This window comes from Sebastes umbrosus, chromosome 5, assembly GCF_015220745.1.
Source record: "Sebastes umbrosus isolate fSebUmb1 chromosome 5, fSebUmb1.pri, whole genome shotgun sequence".
Lineage (NCBI taxonomy): Eukaryota > Metazoa > Chordata > Actinopteri > Perciformes > Sebastidae > Sebastes > Sebastes umbrosus.
The window spans coordinates 2,872,583-2,899,328 of NC_051273.1; the positions used below are offsets into that span (position 1 = coordinate 2,872,583).

The following is a 26,746-nucleotide window of genomic DNA, read 5'->3' on the forward strand; positions in this document are numbered from 1 at the left end:
TTTGAATTTGGACTGCAGTATCCATTTTAAAACGCTAGCTATCATTACTACATATTGTTCCTTTACATGTTGTAATAGGTTCAACTGACATTTTGCTATTGACTTGAAATAAATATTTGACTCTTTCTCCAGGACCGAGCTGAGTTTGAGGAGAGGATTTCCTACTTCAAGCAGTACCTGGAGAATCGGGGAGCAGCGCTGAGCCAGACCGCAGAGTTCCTGCCTTATTATGCCTTGCCTTTCGTTCCCAACCCTACTATCCACCCCTCCTTCAAAGATCTTTTCCAGGTGCTCAGCTAATTATTACCTAGTTGGTTATTTCCAACTAGTAATCACACGAACATCACCATATTTTCTCCCATCTTCCATTCTGTATATTCAGGATTCCTGGATACCACAGTTGAGGGAGAAGCTGGAGCCGTTTCTGTCGGTGACACTGAAGCCGTCCAACACCCCAAGGCTGCTGAATTTATACGTATCCTCTATCGTGGCTCGCTCACATGTCATTGCTGAGAAAGATTACTTCATAATTTTGTTTTCAGACCAATGGGTGAATACTAGTTTAGTTTCAATGTCTGTGTTGTTCTCAGTGACGTGTTATGAGTAGCAAATATATATGCAAATCTAACAGTGTCAACAGGTTTCTGTATCACGAATGACACAAACTGACCGCGCAGCTAAATAGGTGTATTGGAGAAATAACTTTTATCTATGAAATGCTCAATTCAACTTCTTACACGGCCATTAAATTAAATATTGTGTCAGTGGTATCCCGCTGGCACAGCGTGTGGAGATTGGTCCGGCTTTGCGAGACTAGTGGTATCCTACTAAATCACCAGTGATTTACTCATACATAGACCTGCCAGCCCTTACACAACTACATAACATTAAGTAAAAGTTGGTTAGACTCATCAAAGGAGACAAATGTCTCTAGAAATTGTCTTTAAAACAATTAATCAACCAGTTGGGGAAAAAACAGTACAAAATCTAGAGGGGAACAACTCAAGGCTTTAATGCAGGCCAAGTATAGAGTTGTTTTAATTTCCTCTTCTGGCTGAGCTGCACATTTAAATCTCAAATAAAAAGCCATTCTGTTCGTGACTAAAGCATTCATTATCAGTCAGACGTGGTTGTTTCATATCATGCAAGCTAACCCTGTCTGATTTGCATTTATAAGAGGTTGTGTTTGAGTGTGGTAGAATCTAATCCGACACTAACTCACCCTAACCCCTTCAGAGTAGAAGGGCAAGTGAAGGATAACAAGAAATGTTGCTTTTACCAGAAACCCAGTGGCTCGACTTTCCTTCTTCCTCATGAAAACTAAACCGTGAAACTAAACCCTATCCCTACTGGCCGACGTTCAAAGCATGCCGTCTGTAATATAGCGACTATCATCTAAAGGGCTGACCAAAGAAAATATGTCTTGTTTGTACATATATAAAACATAAAGGAGAGAAGTTATCTAACATGTATAATCTTTCAAAATGCTAACACTTCAACAGGCGGCACTTTTGGCAGCTGACTCAACATACTCACAAATGAAAATCCGCTGTTGGTTGAGTGCCCTCGCACATTTACATGCTTACGTGCATGTAAAAGCACTGCATGGCAGCTGTGTTTGCCAACACAAGGGTGTTGGTCCATGGTCCTTCTTTGAAAAAGTTCTCCTCCCTTTAAAACAAACTAGCGCTGATACAATATCGACGCTTTTATCTCTTCGTATAGTAAAAGGGATTACTTCAATCTTAAATAAATGTTTTAATGACAAATTTACCTACTCCAAACAGGATGTATAACATACTGTGTGTTTGTCTTCTGTCCAGTTTAACGTAAGCAAGACATTGCATCTTTACATAATCTTTTGTATGAATGTATCTTTGGATAAGGACTCAAATGTTTGACTTGGGCTCCATTGACTGCTAGTGCGTATAGTCTTTAACAGACGTCATGCAGAAAGAGGGAGGAAGGAGTACTAAAGGTAAATATCCCTCTCAAATAATTTACCTTTTGCAGTGTATTGCATGTATTCTATCTGTTCCTCCATCAAATTATATGATGACCACACCTGCTTATTGCGTAACAGTGGTGGACAAATATTCCAGATACAGATTTCAAAACTCTTTCTCTAGCCAAAAACACAAATGACAAAGTCATATCGCTACAACTTTGGTCATATACATCACCTAGATCAGTGGCTCCGGGGGGTCCGGCGACCCCCAGGAGTCCTTGAGAGGTGTCCAGGGGGTCCCCAGCAAAAAGGGGAATCATTTATTTTCACTATATTTCCATCCATAGGCAACATGATGACTGAATATATGTCTATTTTGGTCATGTATTTCATCCACTTGCTGTTGACAAAATCATAAAACACATAAAAATGGGGGTCTGTAGTCTAATTTGTGTCACTTTAGGGGTCCTTCACATGAAAGTGTTTGGATACCACTGCCCGAGATCATTGGCATCATTCATATGTCTAATTTGTTAATTAGTTTGTCTGGTAAAACTATCAGTTCCTTGTGAGTAAGTGACAGCCCACAGTAATTCAAACGGACAGAAGCGATGATGGGACGAAGACAGGAAGACTTGTGCTGGAGATAAATTCTGTCGGTGTTGCAGTTGGTTGCAGATAGAGGTTGATAAAGATGAATAATTACTCAATACTCCCTTAAAGTTAGAATAAACATATGAAGCACTGACTTACAGACTTAAACTGAAAAAAATGATAAACATCCATCCATTCGTTTTTGTTTAAAGGACCAGTGTGTAACAATTAGGTGGATGTGTTCGCAGAAATGGAATATAATATTAATAAGTATGTTTTCTTCAGTATATAATCACCTGAAAATAAGAATAGTTGTATTTTGGTTACCTTAGAATGAGCCATTTATATCTACATAGGGAGCGAGTCCTCTTCATGGAGCCAGCCGCTATGTTTCTACAGTAGCCTAGAACGGACAAACCAAACACTGGCTCTAGATAGGCCCATTCACGTTTAGGTGTCAGCCACCGTAGTTCTCCTACACACTTGGCACACGGGAGAAATTTCAATCTAGATGCTCCCAGATCTTACACGCTGCACTTTTTAAATATTCAAGTGAAACATTTAATATGTTATAAAAAACATTTTGTACCTTAATTTACACAGAGAATATCAGTCATGATATGAATGTTGTTTATTTGTTTGTGTTTCTGTTCTACATCCTTTACCTGTGTGTGTTTGTGTGACTGAACAGAGGCCATGCAGCAGCTCCAGCTCCAACTGGTCGAGTCGGACCGCCGCATCACCAGCTACTCGCGGAAGTTCAACAAGATGCAGGCCGACTACCACAACCTGATTGGAATCACTGCTGAGCTGGTCGACTCGTTGGAGGCCACCGTCAGTGGAAAAATGGTTGGTCGGCTTGACTGTGGGGGAAAACAGACACACACATGCTAACACACAAACTACATAGACAAGGAAGCCACACACACACACACCGACACATATGAGCTAATGAGCGGTGCACACACAAACACTGGACAGACTTTAATTAGGCTGTTCACAGTTGAATATGCAATCACTTAAAATAACAACTTTTTATACACAGAGCGAAGTTTTAAAGCAGACCTAATATGCACACACATGCTCTTAACTACTAGATGACACAACAGGGACACAAAAATGGCCTCCCTCTACCCACATACAGTATCTTAAAGCTCAAAGGGCCTGCTGTTTTTTTGCAGATCTCCCCTGAGTATCTGCAGAGTGTGTGTGTTCGCCTGTTCAGCAGCCAGATGAGGCAGAGCGTGGTGCAGAGCGTGGTGCAGAGCACTGACTTCACCAGACCTGGCACCGTGAGTGAGAGCACACAGATATCATCTCTCTTCTCCCTTCTTCCTCCTTCACACCTCGCCACAGATATTGGTCATTTTGACATTGTGTTCGAAAAGGATGTTTTAAAAAGGAGGGGTTTATCTGCCATAAAGTGTCCCCATGTCTTCTGCATCCTGTATATCGTGCAGCCAGTGAAATTTGATTATAACGGTTAGAATATAAAATGATGCGTATGCTTGATTGCATGCCAAAGGTAGTTTGCAAAGGAGTCGAAATATTCAAATTAAACAAACAGCTGGCGAACAGTTTCATATCCTTGTTGTTATGGTTTGATAGCCGCTGATCGACACTGAAACCTTGACAATCACGCTTACTGTCAGTGGCCTTCATTGTGGTGTTGAACTCTGCTTTGTGAAATCCTGTTTCTTTCTGTTTTGAACTGAACAACCTCTTTCTTTCTGTGTGTTTGTGTTTTGTGTGATGCGTTTGTCCACAAAGGGATATTACTCTATGAGTCCCTATGATGATGGCTATGTAAGTTTCATATGTTTTCATCTTTACTTCTCGTCATCGCTCAGGTCCCCACTTCTCATCTTGCTTGTGCCTCGCCACGTCTCTTCTGTCTCCTTCTCCTCGTGTCTGCCTCCACTTCCTTTACTGTAGATATACATTTCTTGGCCTGCCTTTGTACTCAGCCTTTATCCCATGCCATTTCCTGGTTCCTACTACTAGATGGTCCTAGTTTAAAGGGATTTTTGTCCTTGTTTGTTGTGAGGATGACCTCTTTTGCCAGGTCGCTCGTGAAGCCAAACAACTCAGGGTGTACCGCATCATTAAATTAATTTGTTCTTAAAGGCCACAGTCATTGTTCCTTCTCTCAACTCTCCTTATCGACTGTCTGTCTTCTTTTTTTTTAAAGGTAAATGCAGTCTGTTTCAGTTCCCTTTCCATTTGTTTAACGATACAGTTTCTGAAAGAATTTAGACAGACACATGGACAGGACAAGAATGGCCAACACAAGGCGCTCTGATGTAAAAGCACTTCTCTCACGCTCAGGTTGTCAAAAAGGGAATATTAAATTACAGCTGTTTGAAAAGAGGCAACCTTTATACAATTGTGATGGTTGTTAACACCATCAATAGAAAGAACTCAAGTTAAACATATGATAAAACATGTTAAATAATAATAATTTCGATAACGTTTACTGAATGTCCAGCCCTGTCTCCTAAAAATGACGTTCACATGCAATGAAACTGCATTGTGAATTACGTTTCGATGTATTTTGTCGTGGATCACGTTTGCTTTTGACGCATCACAAATACATTTCCAATGACGGGAGGAGATAAGGGTGGAGGATGGGTCAAACAAACACTGGACTTTCACCCAGGAGACCGCTTTGTGTCTTGTGTGAAACCAAAAGTCAGCGATAACGTATTTTAATTTACGTCCGTAACTTAATAACGTAACAAACGTAGTCATTTTAAGCCAAACCATGATGTTTTTAGTAAACCCAACCACATAGTTTCGTTGCGTCTTACAACGTTAACCGCGTGTTTAAAACTGTTTAAAACTGTGACCTTAATCCATGAGAAAATTTGTTTCCCTCGAAACGTAATTGAGAATGCAGTTTAGTTGTATGGGAATGTCATTTTGTAGGAGAGACAGGGTTGGAATGTCAGATCAAGCCTTTAACTGTTGTGGGAGAAAGGGCTGGAAATCTATCGGGGGAAAATCTACCAGCTTATGATGGGTGCTTAATGTTTATTTCCTGAGATCTGAGAGACCAGATTTGCCCTCACATAAGCAAGCAACTGTTGCGTTTATCTTAACACCATAATAATTATCAGACTCTTGATGCCTTCATAATATTGAGATGGCTATCACAAACCTTGATGCAAGGAGAAAAACCTGGATTAGATCAGGGAGCGGAGCTGTCTACTTAGACAATAACACCAACAATAGATGGCCTTCAGCTGTCCCCACGGTCATAAAAGAGTAAATGGTGAGAAAACGTGCTAAAGAGGTGAAGAGAGTCTCTTATGTAAACTGTGCATTCATTGTCAGAGAAATCAGGTCAAGCCTTTGCTTTGTGTAGACGATTAGCTGAAATCTGAGAACAACATCATTTAGTTTGACCCCACTATTTGTACATTCAGCGTAGGTGTGTGGCTTTCCAGTTAACAGACACCAATGGAGAGTAATTGTTATTCGTCATATACATGTACTGTATATTAGGCCGCCGTAGGGTCCAGACACCCCAGTGTCAAATGCATCAGGGAAACATATCCCCCCCCTAAAACCATTCAGCATTATTCAGAGCAACTCAAATGTTTACAGAGAAAGGAATCTGGGAAGGAATCCAGGTATCGATGTGCTCCTCTACTTCCGTATTTCCCGCTGAACACCAAAGCAAAAATGTGGCCAGAGAGCACCTGATACCTCAGACGACACGGATCACTCCCCTGACCTTCCAGCGCTCCCGCTATAGGCCTAACCACCCAGACTTCAGATTGGATTTCAGGGCTCAAAATCCCCTTTCAATAGTAAAAAAAACACTAATAATTACTTCTTTCACCCTTCCTCCACATCCTCCTACACCACCACCACAATGATATATACTCTGTTAAGTAGTCTCCATTTCCTCTTCTCTAAAACAACAACACACAGGCCTACAACAGTACAAGTACACTGTGGTGTAACAAACGTTTCACACTAACCTGCCCTCTCTGGTTTAATTGCTGAATTATCTTATTGTCACTGACTGCATGGGCGATGTTGCCAAACAGCACTATACTTGTATGCGTGGGGATTCAGCATGTACCACAAGCATGATGTATGCATGTCCAAAAAAACCCACTCATGACTTATTTAGACAGTAGCTAACTTGGTTGTTTTAGATGGATAACACTGGGTAAGTAGGGGGACCAGACAGCACAGTTGATAAAACACACGAACAGTCGCATGGATTCGAGTTTTACGCACTTTAAAGTGAGAATGTGATAAACGGAGTCTGAAATAATCAAATTCTAATGCTCCTCTGTGTCTTTTTTTCTCAATTTTGCTCTTTCTCATAGGCGTCGTCGATGCTACGAGCATCCATCGCACCGCAGTAAGTCTTAAATCTGAAGCTGCTGATATGTGCATTTTGGTAAGTGCCGTGATGAAAACACGACTCACTTGTGTTTTGTTTTTTTATTAATCTCCAGGAGATCCAAGGAGGTGCCGATGCTGCCCTCACTGGACTATGAGAAGCTGAAGAGAGACCTGGTTGAAGGCTCAGACAGACTCAGGTCCCTGCTGCTTCAGGCGCTGCGCTGGGTGAGCATTCATATTCTTATTTACAATATATTAGCATTTTACCATTCTATACTGTACAGTGTATGGTGTAAGGGTTTTTTTAGGATTTTTTTAAGACAAGCTAACAAAGTGATGCAAGTTAAACATAGCAAATTCCATGTTTTTCCACAATTTATTCTTCACTTTGCATGTGTACTCCTTCAAGTCTTCATTGGTGGGTCTGTTTCTCACGTTTTGTTTTTTTAGAGACTGACTCGCTCCCTCCCTGGTGAACAAAGAGACACCGTGCTTCAGGCCTTCATCAGTAACGATCTGCTGGAGCGCTACAGCACACAACAGGTGGGATCATAGGACTACAGCTTTTAATGTAATTGTATTGTGGTGTGTTTTAACACTATAAAACAAGTTCTTTCTCCACTGATGTGAATGGAATTTTTCCCAACCGTTGTTTCATGCAACCATCAGTAAAAAAAATATTTCTTGTCCATTGGCCTCACTGCCTAATTAATCCCCAGGCTCTGGTTTCAGGCAGGCCTGAGCAGGTGAATTGGCACCTTCGCTGAATGCACACAGGTTTGTTTCTCACCTGCCACTGACTTAATGCTGCAAAGTGGGTGAAGAGCATCGACTGTAGACCTAGGCCCTGTTCAGACCTGGCATTAACATACATCTTGGGTGATCCGCTCACAAATGGACAGCTCTAAGTACATCTCTTCACACCTGGTATTAGCATGTGTGACCTCTTGTGATCGGATCTCACTGTCCCGCTCTATATGCAAATAAACATGTAACCTACATCATTTGCATCAAAATGCGTTTGGTTTTTTTTAACAGGCGGGAGACAGCAGAAGTAATATCCATAATCCTACCTATTCATGAAATACATTACATTAGTACATTTTATGAACTTAAAACTATAAGGTTATTGGGTAACACTTCATTTTACAGGTCATGGTAATTAGGTGATAATTAGCAAGTTACCTATTTGAAATTTCTTTAGAATTACTGCCAAATTACCCCAATATTTACCTCAAAATGTATGGAAAATTACTTTATTATAAACATAATTTAATAATTATATACTGCTATTTCCCAATAGCTGGCAATAATTATTTTAATAATTTGATTTTAATCGGACTGGAGACTTCTCGTGACATGTTCCCAGCCTCAGATTAAGAATCCTTCTCTTGAGCAATTTCCCGTTTTCATTTAACAAAAGGCCAGAGCAGAAAACACCGATTATATTACTAATGTCACCCTTTGTAAAGGCTTTCTGAAGCCACATGTCTTTCTTCCATGCTTTATTGTTCTATTCTTTTCTTTTTACATTCCCTTCACCGTGCCTTTAGTCGTAGTGTCCGATGTTAAATACAATCCCTTTACAGAGGAGTAAGCGATCCTAACCTCACACCTGAGCTCTTTGTTTATGTACTTACCACGGTGCTCCAAGCCAACCCTGAATGACACAAGGGCATTTACTGTAAGAGCCACAATAATAGTGGACGGGTGTCAATTTCTTGTCATCAAATAACAAATACAAATGTTCTGTGTTTGTGAAAAAAAGCAGTTATTACGTAAGATTTCCCAGCATGACAGTTCTAGCAACACGGATATCACTCCCCATCCGGTTTGATCGGGCCAGTTCCGTAAACTTCCATAAAGTTGTGCAACTCATCTTTGTCGCCATGACAACTTTACTTGAGGACGTTCTGCCTTTTCACACACTCAACCTGTTAAGACTATGTGACTTAAATGATGCCTAAAGCTCACCACCTGGCACTTGACTGATACAGTTTAGCCTACATATCACTACAATGTTAAAGTATAGCTATCCTTTCAAGGTTTCTGAAATGTACACTAGGAAGTTTCCACACAACGTACGTCTGGTGAGGTGATGCTGCCACACCATTTGAACTAGAAGTAAAATCTAAATGTAGCACGCTTTGTTTAAAGTTTCATCTATGTATTGTTATTACTGTATAAAGTGACAAGCAGTGAGGGTACCGCTGGATGTTCATAGAATACTAATGCAATGCAGTGGAAAGACATTAGCTACGGTACAGGTTGCTGACCAGTTTAACCAATAATTCCAGCTCTGCATCAGATCACATTAAAAATGTCTTAGTGGGAAAAAGAAACCAAATGTATAGGGTGCTGTGGGCAGTTCAGGAAGTGTGGGAGATTAGAGCACTCTCAAATCTCGGCTGACTGCCTTTTTAATAATCTTGAAATCTCAGCATCTATTGAGATAAGTGTTTATCAGCCGCACATAATAATTAATAATGACTGATTGTACCTGAATGCAGCAGATATAATAATCATAATTCTAAACTACATTTTGTGTTTTCACAGAAAACTTTGCTTCATTTAATGGGATCGAAGAACGAGATCGTCCGCCAATACATGGCTCGCCTCATCAATGCATTCGCTTCCCTTGCTGAGGGTAAGTGCTCCAGCTTCATTATAATTTCTTTGTAACATGAGTCATCATCTGACTGGATGCATTTGGAGTTTCACGGAAGACCTCATAGAGCTTTTACCATAACTTTGCATCCAGGTTTGAAATCGCTGATGATCCTCCGCAGCAGGACGTTTTGCAAACAGACGATGTTGTAAAGACAAATATTATTTGTGCTGATACAAATGACTTTCTATTATGTAGAAAGTGGTTGCGATGAGATTATTTTCTTAGAGATGAATTAGTTAACAGCCAGGTTTACCCATCATTGATAAGTCCAGTTAGCTTTGCTTTTGTATATATATAGATTTTCATTGTTTAAGCCACTACTTGTAATCAAACTGGTGTATTTCTATATTGTCCGGACTATTTCTTGCTTATTGATCTTCATTTCATGTTGTGTTTAATGCTTACAGGCCGGATTTACCTCTCCCAAATGCCCACTCTTCTGAAACTTCTGACAGAGGTACTTAGGATGGAGGAAAGAGACTCCGTCACTAGAGAGAATGTGCTAGTGGCCCTGCAGAAACTCAGCCTCAGGTACATCAAAAATATTTTTATATACCCTTTATTTTAGACTAAATGTCATGTTTATAAACCAGATTATGTACCAGTTTTTGTAGTGAACAACCAGTCGTCACCTAATTGTCAAACATGGGTATATTTCATTATTTCAACTGGTAGATGGCCCTCAAATCATAATAAACCTAAATTAACATGGGCAAGACCGCTAAATTCATGCTCACTTTATCTCTTTAAATGTGATGAGTCATCCGGAATCGATTGCATTTTAAAGGTGCTTTTTTTCTTGGACATCAACCTGAATTCCTGTCCTGTTGAGGAACACAAATATTTCTGTTCAAGTTGCTTTTTTAATCCATCATTTATCATCTTGTCTCGGTAGGAGGAGCCAGCAGACCGCCATGATAACAGACGATCTGATTGGCTGGCTGGTGGATGAGCTGCAGGACTCAGACTGCCTGAGCGACTACACCCTGGAGTACTCTGCTGCTCTGCTCATGAACCTGTGTCTGCGAACGAAAGGTAAAGGCGAGACACTGGTAGATACAGAACAGAGACACAGTTGAATAATTGTTAGAATACCCAAACCCTCTGAGATTTGGCTGGATATTCTCCTCACAGGACATTTCGCTTATACATTTGATCAGTTTTAAACAAAACCATTTAAAAGCAGCTAAACTCTATCAAATGTACTCTATATATATGACAACTTTGCTTTATTACACGGCTTTGTTGAATACTCGATTCTGATTGCTCAATCACGCCGTTCTACGGTCTGTTATTTCTTTATAGCAGACCGTTGCTATGTATAGCAGACCGTTGCTATGTATAGCAGACCGTTGCTATGTATAGCAGACCGTTGCTATGTATAACAGACCGTTGCTATGTATAGCAGACCGTTGCTATGTATAACAGACCGTTGCTATGGACGCAGTTTTGATCTTGGAATCTGAGGGACCTTTTTTGTGTCAAATTATTGATTTCTTAAGTGAGTAGACATTTAACAAGCAGGCTAATGTAATGAAATAAACCCCGACAGGGCGATGCCTGCATCGGGGTGCCGCATCGCCCTGTCAGGGTTTATACACAACAACGACCAGCTCACTGTACATTAACCCTTACTTATTCCCCAAATGTTTTTGACCCTGAAATGTGGGAATAAAGCCTTGTGAATTGTAGTGTAGTGCCACCCCCCCATATAAAGGGCAGGTGAGGTCATTTTTGCACCAGAAAACTTAAAAAAAAAGGGATGTTGAAGAACCAGGTCGATAAGCAGGCGTAGTGCAAAAACAGTGGCATTTATTAACAAAACATTTACTGAAACAAAGGGCAAAAAAGAAACCCAGGAAATGCAATAAAACTTTATTTAAACTGAATCAAAAGAACGACCAAACAAAGGAAAGCTGACAACTTCACATCTCAATCTATTTAGGGGCACCATCAATACCAATGAGCACACAAAATATAGAATGTAATTTAATGCAGAACTACCTTACGTATCTTCCTACATCTTAACAGAGCCCAGCTGCTTCATGTCATGAGAACATAATGAGGCAAACCTGTTTCCACTCTCCTTGAACTACCCCAACATCTCAGACAGAACGACAAAACTCCTATGAACCCATAAAGCAAATGAGCAATTAAGCAGACACAAAAACACTGTTAATCTTGGAGAACAGGGCCTAGTGAAAAGGGAGAAAGGCAACCTGTTCATAGTATTAAAGGGGAGTTGTGCAACTAGTTTAACTGTGTATATCTAGCTGAACCTGTGATACTGTATCAAGGGTTTCTTGAAGCGCAACCAAGAAACATAGGGAGGGGAATTGTATCTTACTATTAGTCCACTGTGTCAGTGTAAATCAATGTTATCTCTTTTAAGGCCGCATAGACTATCCGTCTAACTTTGTTCCTGTTGGATGATTTTATTATGGCCGGAGGAAAGGCCATTATTTTTGCGTTTGCATTCATTACAACATTTTAGCTTTTACAGCTTCTTCTGAACACAGTGCTTATCTGTGCGCTCTCCTTTTTACTCATTTCTTTCTACATCCTATCTTTGTTCATGTCACTCCCCTTTAGTGTCAGTACGCCAAAGATACGATCCCTCTTTCTCAGTACCTTCATTTTTGTCTCAGTTGCTTCGGGGCCTGCTTTTTATACACTGCACTGTGTTTGATTTATCAGTGGTTTTATTATCTTACAAACAAAAAGATAAAATGCAGAGGAAATTTTAAAAATAAATATTGGGCTTGAGGGAATCGTTTATTATTAATCGGAGTGAAAAGTCATCCCATTTTAAAACAAACACAAAAGTCACACTGTAGGATAAAAAACTTTTGGGTTGTTAAATTTACACAAGTGTGTGTATGTGTGTGTGTGTGTGTCTGTGTGTCTTTGTACAGGAAAAAGGAAGTGTGCGGAGAACGCCAAGCACGTGCTAAAAGTTCTAACTGACGTCCTTGGACATGAGAACCATGAGGTGATCACACACATCCGTCAGCACTTGCACACAGATGTTAAACTCACAATGCATGTGATGCGCACGCAGAACACACTCACAGAGGTTGAAAAACGCAGCGTACGGTACATATTAACACAATTTGCTCACAAATTCAGAAAGCAGCATGTTGTTAATAATGTTAATACATGATACAGAGGACTAAACCATCTACCGTATTGTCTTAAAAGGGAACCACAAAAAAAAGAGTTGGCAATATTTTGCAGCGCTGAACTAAAACTTAAATCCAAACGTGGACAACACACAGCATTTCATACATGAATACAGCTTCACCACCTGTCGATGTGTTGAAATACCACTGTAACCCAAGCAGACACACCCAGGCTTACCATAAAACAAAGTTTATGATGCCTTCCGGAGTGTTTGGCCGTATTGTTAGAAATGAAACTTACAGTAAGTCTATAAAATGTAAACAACTCAAGCTTCTGTCAATTTTATGAAAGGCTTCCGGCAACTTTGGAGGGCCATTAACTCAAGCTGTTGTAGTCTCACCACTTCCTGACATACTGTACGCTATAAAAAATAGACTTGTATTTGGATCCACTGCATTCTTTTCCTCTTCATTTCCATGTTTCCTTGCTGCTGCCCGTTCATACAAGCTGTTACCATTTGGCCTGTGATCATAAAGATAGAGGCTGTGTCTGTGTCACTTTGCTCTCCCAGATTCGACCATATGTGAATGGAGCCCTGTACAGTATCCTGTGTATTCCCTCTGTGAGACAGGAAGCCAAAGAGATGGTGAGATAGCAGAAATGTCTTCACCTGCTTGGAGGAAACAGACACAGTTTGTGTTTTGTTTTTTTTTGCTCTGCATTTGTCTCTTTATGTCATCGCACAACACAGTGTTTGGAGGGGAAACGACAGGTGTTCACAGTCATATGATACAGATACTGTACTCAAATACTGGTGAGCTGGTGGGTTGTGTTTATGCAGGAGAGTATGGATGGGGCTGGGTCCATCCTGTCCAACAAATAAGACATTTAAGCAGATGCATCAAACATCAATGATCATTACCAACACAATTACCATACATTATAGCTCTTTGACCACCAGCCAATTGTTATTAGAGTGTATACTGCCTTTGAATATTCACTCACTGATTTTGATTCTGAAGCTAACAAGAAAGCTAGTACATGTGTTTTTGCCTTTCAGCTGTAAAGTTGTGTGGTGTGACATGTGTTTCCCTCACATGTGTGCAGAGTGTGGAGGAGATTCTCCGCTGCTACAGCAAAGAGGAGAACCCGGACCTCAATAGACAGATTGAGTTCATCATTAAACAGCTAAACTCAGGTTAGTGAAGTCAACTTTACTGTTACAGTGGATGTATTCTACTCTGCAAGTGACAGTGTGCTAATTTAGGGTTTTGGGCAGCTGGTGTTACTGACAGTTATTATGCACTGGTAGCCACATATAATATTGAAGAAGTGCTTTACATAGAAGGAAATTGAACAAGTATATGTAAATGTAAAGTCTGGCGGCTTTTGTTAGTGGTATATAATGTGTTAAATAATATCAATTATTTTTTATTTTATTTTTTACAGATACTTGATGCATTTCTTTAATCAAAATCCCTACTTTTTTATCATTCTTTGTCATTTAAACTATATAAGCCTTTGGAATTATATTCCAAAGTGAAGCAGTGAGTGACTCCTGCTGCTGTTGTTGTTTTTTTATGTTCCACCCAGCTGATGAAGAGGGGCCAGAGTCAGATGATGAAGAGGAAGAGGATGACAATGATGTAAGTCATTAAACATTTAGACATTGATACGTTATTGCTTTACATTGTTGTATTATGTATATACCCATCTACACATTATTCAGCCTTTATTTTAACTTGGAAAAACATTGGGGTCCTCATTCACAATGTAGTCTAATAAACAAAACAAAACAAAATCTGAGGCACTAAACTTAAATTAAAATGGCTATAAAGAGTAGAAATAATAAAAAGCCAAAATAGTAAAATAATAAAACCATAAGAATAAATAAATTACAATTTAAAGCAAATGAATCAACTAAAACAAGAACTGGAAGTGAAATAGGATGAAATAAAAAGGATAGAAGCTTTAAATTGTTCTGCATGTTATTCCATGTTGCATTACTTTAATTCATAACTATAGGAATATATTAACAAAGACAGATCAAAAGAACAAAAAAGGAGGAGTGGATGAAAGATGAGGGTCAGAGGAAGCACGACCAGAAATGAACACCTCATATTTGACACCTTTCCCAAACCTATAGATGGCAATCTCAGCGTGACACAGATATTAGATGTCGCCCACCATGCGTGTATAGGGGGAGGAGGGGTGATGGTCTTGGCAGATTGTATTCTGTGGGAAAGTGGGTTATCGAGATAAGGTATGCGGTTGTAAGTTAAAGTGGGAATGGCTGAAGTGTCTATGTATGTGTGTCCCCATATTCCCCCCGTGGTTGCATAAGGACTCCTTGAGTGAGTGGCCTTATTCCATTGCCTCTGATCTCAGACGTGTAGCTGCTATCCGTTTACGGCGGCTATAAGGGAGAACTGATATATGTTTCCCACTTGTGAAAGTGAGTCCAACAAGTGTAGACTACACTGCTCTCTTGTTGGCACCGTGTGGCTTAGTGCCAAGCATTGTATTAGTGTTTAACCTAGTTTGTAGACTCACATCAATGGAATTGTGAAAAAGTTAATTTTAATTAGGCACCATAATAATAGCAATGAACACACCTCCGAGCCTTTTATATAACGGTGTTTAATGTTGGGAGACTTCTTAGAAATGTGGTCACGATGTCAGCTGTGTCATTGTGACCGTTATGTTTCGGATTGTTTCTGAAACACACCTCATGTCCACTACAAATGATGTCATTTTTATCTGATTAACCCTCATTGTCTTGTGACAGGAAGATTTAATGGAAACGGAACTTGATCTAGAGGAAGTCCTCCAACCACAGCCAAGGGAACTGTCTGGGGAGAGTCTGCTCACCACTGAGTACCTGGGAGTAAGAGCAACACACATACACTCACTACACTCCTTACTATGCACAAGTTAAATTAACATGTTTGCTCACAGTAAGTCCTGGCAGACTGCTTACGGCAAGTTTTGGTGTTCGTGTGTACTACACAGTTCCAGCTAGTTCGAGATGCAGCAGTTAAAGGAAACAATCCCTGCAATAAGGGGAACCGATACTGTTTGTACTGCCGTGTGTGCATGCAAAAGAGACATTACACATCTTATGAATTGCAAGATTTTATGTCATTGTGCTACTTAATACTAGATGGCTAGAGGAAGGACACAAGCAGGCCCTCACATTGAAGGAAGCTGTTCCAATAATAAGTGTCTAAAATGTTAATATCTAAAAGCACAGACGGGCCCTAATCTAGAAGAGCTTTAAACGAGCAGTGTGTAACATTTCATAGGAATCTTTTAGCAGAAATGGAATATAATATTCATAACTATGTTTTCATTAGTGTATAATCACATGAAACTAAAAATCGTTGTGTTTTCGTTAGCTTCGAATGAGCCCTTCATATCTACATACGGTAGCGAGTGGGTCCTCTTCACGGAGTCTACCATGTTGCTCCGCCATGTTTCAACAGTAGCCCAGAACGGACAAACCAAACACTGGCTCTAGAGAGAGCCTTTCGCGTTTTTACGTTACCTGAAGGGCAGGCCACTGTAGTTCTGCAACATGCTTGAGAAGCTGCGGTAACGTGAGCCGTAGAGTGCTAAACCATGGTACCGCCAGCTACTGTCTGACTTCCGTTGCTCCTAAAATGTGTTTAGGAAACAAATTTTTCTTTCGGCATGAGATTATCACTACAATCTGTCTCTCTGCTGTTATATATATACTGTTTTTTAATTATCTTTTGTGTGTGTTGTTGTATAGATTATGACAAACATGGCAAAAGTGAAGAGGAAGTCAACCCCTCTGTCACAACCAAGTGTTGATGAACCCCTACAACGGCCAGTCACCCCAAGTTCTCATCGTAACGTCAGCACGGTGTAAGTCAAAAACACCCACAGACAATGTCAGACAGTCTGAATTGCAGTTCATTCATGGTGTCTTTGAGGTCAGGGTGACAGGGAAGTGTGCAGGATGAGGTTTAGTTTCTTGCTCAAGGGTACTTCAGTTTCACATTTCCAGATAATGTGTAAAATACCACAGAATGCTATATTTAGATAAAGTCATATCATGTGATGTCTGGCCTCTTCTCTTAAATGTGGATCATTTTACATACAGCACGTAGTCTGAGCTGAAGGTCATTTTGACAATGATTACGTTACCCTCCTTTGTTACAGGGATAATGAAGATCCTACATCTATTAAACCTAGAGCAGTAGGTCAAAGCAAGAATGGGTTCAAATACATGTTGTCGTTAATCGTCGCAAAGCCCGACTGAACTGTTCATGTACAGTAGAGGAATGAGTCAGCAGGAGGAGATGCAAACCGGAGCCGCTTTGTACTGAAAGGCAGATCATTGTCAATAAAAAGTGTAATCCAGACAGCAGGGATAAAAAAGAGAGTGTTATTTTAGAGTAATGGATATGACAGGTATGAGGGATCGGTGTACTAGTGTGCTCCAGAGATAAGGGAGCGTCAACTCACAGCAAGTAAGTGATACATTGGTTTTATAACTTACCAACTAGAACCAATGGTAAATCTAACCCTTGTTTATATAGCATGTTTGTACAACCATGAGCAGGTAGCACTAGAAAACCATTATGAAATGATACTAACTACCAATATGAACATCCAAGTTCCCACCAAAACTGAGTTGTGTTGTTTGTGTTGTGTGTAGGGATTATCGATCCGGTGACGGTAGCAGGGACAGGGAATTCCCCCTCAGCAGACAGAAGAGCGAGGAAGGAAGCCTGCCTCCTTCTCGATACAACTCCCGACCTCCTACACGCTCCGGCAGTCGCCCCAGTACTGCTGACTCCCTACGTCACAGCATCGGTGGGTGCATGCCATTTACCTTCCGAAAGTGTTTTCAAATGGGATTTACCAAGAAATAAATACATTTGTCAGAATGCTGTGGCTATTCATCAGATGTTTGCAGTCAGATTGCTCATACTGAAAATCAGCTGCGTATTTGTTGGACAATTTAATTGTCCCTTTCACCTGCTGCTCTTTATTTGGTTTCTATTTGATGCGATGCCCAGTGTCCACTAGGCAAGGAAGCTCCTGCGACTTCCTCAGAAAGCATAAGGGATAAAGACTCAGCAAAATTGGCGCCGAATGGCTAATGACTTATTTTGACTTTCCATATTAACCAACGTCAGCAGCATGGCATCGGGTTGTGCTCATGTGTTCCATAGTGACCACAATGTGTAACAGCACTGTTACATTGTTTTATTTAAAGAGGACCTATTAGGCTTTTCCCCTTTCCTTTAGTATGTTATATAGTTTTGTGTGCATGTAAAAGGTCTGCAAAGTTACAAAGCCCAAAGTCCACGCCAAAGGGAGTTACTCACCCCCACAGAAGCACTGCTCTTGAACTTCCAGAAACACGTTGCTTAAAGTCCCGCCTTTTCTTCTGTAACGTGGTGATGTCACAAAGTAACACATTTGCAAAATACCTGCCTAGCGGCTAGTTTGGCACGCCTTCAAACTAAGAAAGTTAGGGTGGAGCTGGCGCGGAGTCTGAAGAGTTTGGTTCGGTTGGCCAATCACAACAGTAGGCCAGCTGACCAATCAGAGCAGACTGGGCTTTTCGGGAGGGAGTGGGGGCAGGAGCTCAAACAGAGCGTTTCAGACAGAGGGTGAAAAGAGGTGCTGCAGCACAGCCGGTATGAGAAAAGAAAAGCGTTTTTAGAACATTAAAGCATGTAAACATGTTCTAGTAGAAACCCAAAATACAAGTATAGTATACCTGAAAGTAAGCATAATAGGTCCTCTTTAAGTTTTGAGTCTAAAAAGCCAGATGTTGAACGATAGTACACAAATTGAGTATGTAGTGCATAGTATGCGATTTCGAACGAAGCCCTATAGTTTGGTATAATTCCAAAAGTAGTGCGATGAAGCTCTAATATATCCTTCCTCTCTGTCACACACACTAACACACACACACGCTCAGACTCAGAGTGCGGCCGATTGTCCCAGGAGTCCGAGTTGGACAGGCCATATGAAGGGCGAGCCAGAAAAGGACGTTCCCAGGAGGAACACAATGGACAATCTGCCAGGTAAGCTGACACACATAAACACATTCATAATAAGGGACTGTGTGTTTTGTGTAGTTTTTGTGTGTGGCTGAAACAGCGAGAGATCTTCAACTTGAACATCATTCCCTGTTTCAAGTTTATCGTCACACGTATTAGAAGCGGTGCATTTCAGTTCAATGAACAGTTTGTGCTCTGGCTGCCTCCTGATGGCACGTAACATCATGAAATATAAAATACATTCATGTTCCAGCCGCAGCACGCTTCACCAAGCATTGCTAATGTAATACTGTGTGGCAAGCGGGGCATCGTCGGCATAGAGACGGCCTATATCTTGACCGCAGGCTGGTTCAGCTGCTGAAAGAAAGTGGATGATAAGTTCCGGTACAGTGGCCGTATATACAGCCCCGTTCTGAAAGGAGCCTGTTGTAATAGCACATTTTCAGTTCACTGCTCAGCAGAATTGAGAGGACAAGCCTATAGATGGTTAGCGGGTGTGTGAAATCAATCCGAGCCATTCCTATATTTTTACTCTACTGGGTGTCTCTCAGTCAGAACCGCTGAATTCAGTTGGGGTGAGCTGTGGGTTGTGCAAATAACAGAGGAGCCTTGTCTTGCCTACATCATAAAAAAGAGGATGATGAGTGTATTAGGACGAGAACATACATATATAACCAAATTCTGTGTCTGACTTCAAAAGAAGCACATGAATAGAAAGACCACAGCAATAACACAATAAAACCACAATATTTCAGTGACAAGTCTTCAGCTTGTTGGTGCGTTTAGTCGGTTGTTTGGGAACGTTTTACTATAAAAGAGAACCAGAGTAAGACTGTTAGGCAATAAGAGTAAACAGTGCGAGTCAGCTGAGGTTCCTGTGAAACCCTGGGATGTGTGTCAGCGTATTTGTGTGTCTGCAGAGAGATCTGGCAAGAGCATCGCACGCACTACACCGATCGGTGACTCAGCACCGCCAAGCCGGTCTGTGAGACTGTGACATGCGTTTAAACGAGCAGCTCCCACAAAGGGAGCCATTCAACCGGACCTCCCCTGCTTCTCCTCTCCTTTTAAATCCCAAAGGAACTTGACTCCTGAATCCCGCCAAGAGTAATGAGTCCCAGGAAACCGCTTCAGTTATCCCCTCCCTCCCCCCCCCAAAAAAAACCGTAAAACACCTCTACAATACAGACTTCAGTAGCCTCATTTCACCCCGGTTTGGAGGCAAGACTTTTCCACTGAGAGGAGATTTCAGGACACAGTCATTGATGTTGAGGTGAATAGAATCGTAGCAACACAGCAATTTGGCAAATATATATTTGTTTTGTTTTTAGGTTCATAAATTCCCTCCTCATTCAAGGTAACACCTGTCAGCCAGGCTTTTGTGGCTGTATAAAATATGGACGTAGGCTCTGGGACGTCACCCATAGGTTTCTGAAAAGCCGTTGTGAAAAGCTCAACGTGGGTAGCTCCATCTGTCGCCATCTTGGCAGTGACGACACAGCCAGCCTAACTCACGGTCATGTCTAAAAGGTAACCCGCAAATTGCGAAATCTGGCAAAAACATTGGAGATATCCACAATTGCATTTTGACTAGTCGTAATTATGTTGTGACTAGTTAGAATTCTTATTCAAGATATCTGTAACGTCAAATAACAGTTACAGATATCTCAAACGTCATTATGGCTAGTCAGAATTGGTGTGCATGACGTTGCTCATGCAAGGCTTCCCATTGGATATTGGCCAAACAAAGCATTTGAACAGTGTTAGCAGAAGTTTTGCTAACTTGGATAGTTCGGTAAAGTTGGAAAGATGTTCACAGATTCAAACTACCTGGATCAATAACTCATGAGAAAAACATTGTTAAAACACAAACGACAGCTCTTTCTAACCGTAGTAAGGTAGAGCTACAACCTCATTTAAATCAAAACGAGCCATCCTCCTAGCTGGACACATAACATCGGTCTCTGCGCAGCCGGCTGTGAGACGAGTGGTCCGGGACCGCCGTGGATAAGATAGTTAGGAAATGCCATGAAATAGAAAGAGCTTATCATCGAGGAATTTGTGGCGAACGAGACTTTTAAGTCTTAATATAATTTAAACAAGTGAGTTATATAAAAATTCACCCCCCGTACAGTTGTCATGAATGAGGATATTAGCTATAGAGACCAAAAACGTTTATTGTTCCAGGCTGTAAACATGTTTATTTCTGCTATAAAGTTGGGCATTTTAACACGGGGGCCAGCCATTCGAAGCCATTCGAAGAATTGCAGTTTTTAGCACTTCCACGTTGGCGTAATTTTTCCACATCAGAGGTTGACGCTTGGTATTTATACAACTTTGTGGCCATTCATGCAACGTGTTTGCTAATTCCAGTCCCCAGCTCCTAAGGGCCGATCATGCAGGTTTATAGGACCTGTTACAGGCCTCCGCTTGTGTTCATAGAGCGATGGTTACGTTTTGCAACATTCTGTTATACCAGATGATATCAGAGAACGTGGCGCCAATGTGACTCCTGCGAGCAGAAACAAGAATGAGCTGATTGAAATCCATCCATCTATTATGGTATGGGATTGCTCCACAGGATGTAGGGCATTTGGCTCCTGTCTGATAAGGACATTAGCAGAGTTTGTGTCCTTCACACATTGTGTGACTGGAGGCAGAAGAGTCATTTATTCATTGTGATCCTGTTTCTCAGACTCACACAGACATGACCTCAAATCGCACTCGTTGTGGTTTCAGGAGCATAATGCCGCCTTTTGTGATTTTATAAGCCGATGCAAAGTAGCTGCAAAATATTGTGTGATTTGCATATAAGGATGCAACTATGAAGGATAAATAGCATCGCATTAGAGCATGCGTAGGTTGAACAGAAAGTACAATGCTTTGCATGTCACTAATGGAACTTCATGCAGCACCCACCCAGAAACAAAAAAACATTTTAAACATCTTACTTATGAAGTTGAATCTGTTTTATATTATAAAAACATGCAATTTCAAGGTTAAAAAAATAACTAGGCATCAGAAAAAAACACAATATAGAGTTGCAATACATGCATATATGTATGAAGTCTGCAGTCTGTATGGTATGGATGACCCTGCTGATAGCGGTCCCCACTGGATATCTGGGAAGTATCGATGAAATAGTCTGGCATCACCAGAAGTGGAGGCTATCGACTGAAACAAGTGAAACGGATGCTCTCAAGTGTCAAGAGCAAGAGGCTTGTGCGAGGCTGATGTCGTACCCAGGAAAGCTGTGATTTCTGAGCTATGAAACCTTCTGTGAAACGAGATCTGTCGGTGGCTGTAGTGTCTCACGGCTTCTGAGCAGCTCATCAGATAAAAGGATGACCTCTCTGAATGATCCTTCTAACCGTAAGAAAGTAAGAGGTTTTCATTGTGTATCACAAGGCTGTCTGTCAATGTAGCCTTAATATAGTAAATAATATACAGTATATTATATGTTTTATTTTGGCCATTTATCATAAGCCAATGTCTGTTACCACAGTACCTTTTTTTTGTTGAATATGATTTATTACTGTACAAAACAAAACTCTTATTTTTATATATTTGTTTCTTCTTCTTTTCCCTATCATCAGTGGTGATTATGTCCCTGCATTTACAAGCCGGCCCATGGTTCCCCGTACACCTGACACAGCAGGCAGCCAGAACACCAGCGCTCAGCGGGCTCGAGGCCCAGCTCTGGCGCCCCAGTTTTCCCAGTCAGAGCCGCAGCAGAGCAGCCGGCCAGGCTCGGCCAGCTCCACAGGAGGAGGGGGACGACAGAGTGGAAGTAAGCATACGCCCACCAGCCAGCGTTGGCTCCGGCTGGTTGCTTTGTCTACAGTACCAGCCACTCGGGAACATAACCAGCCATGATTTTTTAGGTCCAGTGCTTTTCAGAAAATCAAGTTGGCTTAAAAAACACTCAATATGAACTAAGCAGTAGACAGAACATAACTATTCCTTAACTGTTTATGTCAGGCTCGGTTGTCCATCATCAGTAGGTGTGGATAATATGAGTAAAATCTTGCATACCATAATGTGAAATCTTTATATTTCTATGCTAACAATATGATATAATAAATCAAGACATTTCACTGGCAAATTAACCACAAAGAAATTGGCTATATTTGATTAATCCTGGAGATTAAACAACCAACAAATCACAGTACAGGAGAGTGTCTGCCATAAAGCAGTCATGCTCATTGATTTTGTAGCACTTTACCCGCAGTTACCTAATACAGCTATAGGTATTGAAGGGAGAGCTACCTCAGTATGAATGGTATAGTGTGACTGTTATCCATCTGTACAACTCTTCCATGGTCAGAATTGAAACTCTGTCTCTGTCTGTCTCTCCCATTTTACGGAAATCTCCCTGCTCCTTACAATCAGGTTTGACCAGAATTGTCCACTCTAGTTGTTCTGAAAACAATAGCGGCCTTAAAATAACATGCGACAGGACAAAAGTGGAATTTACTGTAAGATCATGCTCCAGTTTCTCACATCTTTTACACATTTCAGCAGTTTCAACTGGAATACTGTGATTAAAATCTGCCATTACTGCTTTTGTATAACTGCGTTTGTACAGTTTCTAGTGTTTTGCCGATGGTGACACTCAATTATCATTTGACAACAAGTAGTTAAGAACTCACAAATTCATTCACACTGTTATTCATTCACTCACAGTTCCCTTAGCCACAGTTACCCTATGTTTAACAGGCTATGAGTTTGTTTTTTAAATCATTTCAAGCTGAGATTTTGAACATTGTGTTCTAAATCTGCACAGCCCTGCTTGTCTTTTTTACTTTTCTTCTTTACAATTCTACAAAAAGGAGAACCATGAGTCAGGAGATTGTAGTGCTTTTTTCTTTCTTTTTTTACTAATAGCAAAAGAGCCACATACTACATACTGTAGCTCTCACAAGCGCAAGGCTGGTCCAATTCCCTTCAGATGGAGGAGTGGACAGTTTTGTGTAGGGCAGGCAGGTGTCTGATATTTATGTTTAGGCCACTGGACTATGTCTGATGTCTATGAACCTTGTTTAATCTAATCCAGAAAAGATAAAGCTATAGATTTTCGATGATTTTTTTTAATTCATCTGAAGTTGTATAGCGATCGTGGCGAGTTACAGCCTGAAAATTACATATTTTTTGGCGGTACATACTGTTTATGACTGTTAGAATAAAATAAACATTTGCTGTCAACTTCACATCTTAAACATAGAACTTGAGTCCCTGCAGGGAAGACGGCCTGACCAGTTGCTCTGGTGCTCTTAGTTGGGTGATAACATCTCTCCATGCTCTCATGCATCTTAACTGCATTTGATGAGCGAGTACCTCCGGCTCTTACGCCGGCTGCCCTTACCATAAAGCCTGTAATAGGGCCTAATGGTTAGTCCGAGCCACCGCATCATCCTGTGTGTGTGTGTGGTTGTTGTGCTTATGAGGTCTGGCAAGTGTCAGACATCTATCGACTCACGAGGAAGTCACTTAATCGCAGCTCCGCTCAAAGGGCAATAAGCAGGCACACATGACATGGCAAATAAAATAAGTACACTCTTCCTGTGAGCATCTTTATCTTTTATTGGTTGGCTATATGCTTATTTTTTTTTCTTCAGCCACTATCTTTTCAATTTATTTCCACTTGAATGCATCTTCTGCTGACTGTCAGGTGTTATTATGCCTAATGTTTGCTGCTTGGTGGAGTCTGGCTCGCAGAGACACCAGCCACACGCTGAGACAGGATCCGCTTCAGGCCCACTTTTGGTAAACACATCCGTTGTGACTGACAGAGACGCTCCTTTGGCTGAGGAAAAATAGCTGTAGCTGACCACCCACTCAGCCAAGCACAAACAAGGAGGGGAGCCGCCGCCGCTGCCGCTGCCTCACCACGTTGAGAGGATGGAAAAGACTGCATTATCCTACCCAAGTCTTGTTGACAAGGCGGACTTCACGTGACGACAGATCCCAGTTATGTGGCCACACGGCTAGAGAAAATGTAGGAAGTGCATTGTATCTTAGGACCGTCACTCATTGAGGAAATCAGACTTTCTTTTCTCACAAATAAGTAGGAAAGAAAATAACAGAGACCAAAATATTTACCTTTTCAGAAGGAGATAGTTGGATTTTAAGTTATATCAAGATAACAAACTTTTCTTGGGTAAAGTCGACGGAGCATGAGGAAATCTTTAATTTTCTTTTTATTGATGTGTTCAAATCTGACTGTCCTCTACCTTCCCCTTCCTTCCCTCCCTCTTCTCTCTCCTCCTTCAGGCAGCCAGTCAAAGAGGAGGTGAAGAGGGAGCTGTCACCATGGAGGAGCGCTATCTCCACGGGAGCATCGGGCTTCCTGTAACATCATCCCCCCAAGGTTGTGATCCGGGTCAGGGCAACAGAGATGATCGAGGATCAGCAGCAGCAGGAGAAGGGGCTTGAACAATGCAAAGGATTGTGGCTCTCCGTTTCTTTTCTCCCCCCTCCTTCGACTTCAGCACAGACTTCTTCTGTAACATAATATAGACAATAATAACCACAACCCCGGCCGTCCAACCCTGTGAACATTGTAGCCTTTAGTTGGCCCTGAATTTCTACACTCTCTCATCAAGGTGATAGTTGGCACACCTAAATATTTGCCTCCAGCCATGACAAAATTCACCTGAAACGAGACGCGGGTATAAGTATAGCTCCGAGTTGGGGACTTTCACCTTTCTGGTTTTCTGACATAAGCACATTACATAAACGGAGACCCAGAGACGCCTCATTTTGTTAATAAAACCTTAAACTCTGCGCTTAAGTCTGAATACAAGCCAGCATGTTCAGACTTAAGCACAGCATGGTTTTATCTGGTTCTAACTACATGTAAACAAACCTGACATGACTAGGCATATAGATAAACATGTTTTATAATCTCTCTGTGATTATCACAAAGTGTGATTCATTTGAAATGAGGCATTGCAGGGACTTTGTTTGTCTTTGAATTTATTGTACTGATATTAAAAAAGTTCTCATCTCGATTCCATAAATCTATGCTCTTCTGAACTTCACTGCGTACTGTATATATTGATTTTTTGACTGTGGTGGAATATCCGTCCACATGAATAATTAATTGTACCGGCTTTAATTCAAATATAAGGCATTATCTCATATCCGAGTAGCTGCTCTATAGTTTAACTTATGCTCCAGGAAATGTTTACAATAAAGACACAGGTCTTGACGTGAGGTGTCAGGCTCGTGCATGCTTTTTAAAAAAAATATTTAGAAGTACTTATTGCTTTTAATATGCACTACCATCCGTAAAACATCTGACAAAAACTAACTTGAATTTGCATTGTTTCCACTGTACATTTGCACTGTTATTCAGGTGTTTGTGATGTACAGTATATTTATGTTAACTGCTACGTGTTTTGTCGTGATGAAATTGGATAGTAATTGATTTTTATACTTTTTAAGTGGTTTTAAATAAATGTGTCACCTGTGTTCTGGTCTTTGGAATCTATAACCCTCATTAACTGCTGTATTGAATGTCTTAATTTGATGACTGTTGTTGAAGGACACTTAGCTCCGTCCCCATTTGGCTGCTGCTAAGATCCACAGCACAGAATCATAAATCACTTCCCCTTACATAATAACTGCCAGCCAGCAGTTGGCATATTGTGCCCATGCGCACAGTGTTGTGTGCTCGTCTTTGTGCTGCACAAGAAAAAACTCTTTGTGTTCAACTCATCAAGATGTCACACAGCAGGAAGATTTCTGCTCTCGTATCGTGTTGTAAAACTGAAAGCTCTGTCGCAGCTCGCCAGCTCACCTGACAGCTGCACCCTCTCAGATGTTCTGGGGACATGTTGAAGTCGTCATTAAAGTCCCCATGAATAATTAGCATTGGCATACAAGATATACTTATAGTCTGTTTACTCCAGCACTGTGTTGCTTAATCCATTGGCTGCTTTGAAAGGAAGTGAATAAGGTTTCATTTCTCATTGGGCAACAGAGAGTGCTCCG

At 41.0% G+C, this 26,746-nt stretch overlaps 1 protein-coding gene across 6 annotated transcripts in view; it reads left to right on the forward strand.

The window, feature by feature from the left end:
- LOC119488653 (lisH domain-containing protein ARMC9) overlaps positions 1-26,224 on the forward strand; it is a 29,227-nt gene extending 3,003 nt beyond the window's left edge. For 3 of the 6 annotated variants that reach the window (XM_037770484.1, XM_037770483.1, XM_037770481.1), the window contains exons 5-26: positions 133-288; positions 383-475; positions 1,954-1,978; positions 3,234-3,391; positions 3,724-3,834; positions 4,313-4,348; positions 6,889-6,923; positions 7,021-7,132; positions 7,358-7,450; positions 9,464-9,554; positions 9,986-10,109; positions 10,474-10,613; positions 12,494-12,570; positions 13,273-13,347; positions 13,809-13,899; positions 14,295-14,347; positions 15,490-15,588; positions 16,477-16,592; positions 17,389-17,546; positions 18,667-18,772; positions 22,345-22,538; positions 25,022-26,224. In XM_037770484.1, coding sequence (XP_037626412.1) covers positions 133-288; positions 383-475; positions 1,954-1,978; positions 3,234-3,391; positions 3,724-3,834; positions 4,313-4,348; positions 6,889-6,923; positions 7,021-7,132; positions 7,358-7,450; positions 9,464-9,554; positions 9,986-10,109; positions 10,474-10,613; positions 12,494-12,570; positions 13,273-13,347; positions 13,809-13,899; positions 14,295-14,347; positions 15,490-15,588; positions 16,477-16,592; positions 17,389-17,546; positions 18,667-18,772; positions 22,345-22,538; positions 25,022-25,044 — 2,166 coding nt within the window. In that variant the 3' untranslated portion in view covers positions 25,045-26,224. Of the gene's footprint in view, positions 1-132; positions 289-382; positions 476-1,953; positions 1,979-3,233; positions 3,392-3,723; positions 3,835-4,312; positions 4,349-6,888; positions 6,924-7,020; positions 7,133-7,357; positions 7,451-9,463; positions 9,555-9,985; positions 10,110-10,473; positions 10,614-12,493; positions 12,571-13,272; positions 13,348-13,808; positions 13,900-14,294; positions 14,348-15,489; positions 15,589-16,476; positions 16,597-17,388; positions 17,547-18,666; positions 18,773-22,344; positions 22,539-25,021 lie in introns of those variants that run through there. The other 3 variants (XM_037770485.1, XM_037770486.1, XM_037770487.1) reach the window with 3 other exon arrangements.
- The last annotated feature ends 522 nt before the right edge of the window (positions 26,225-26,746 follow it).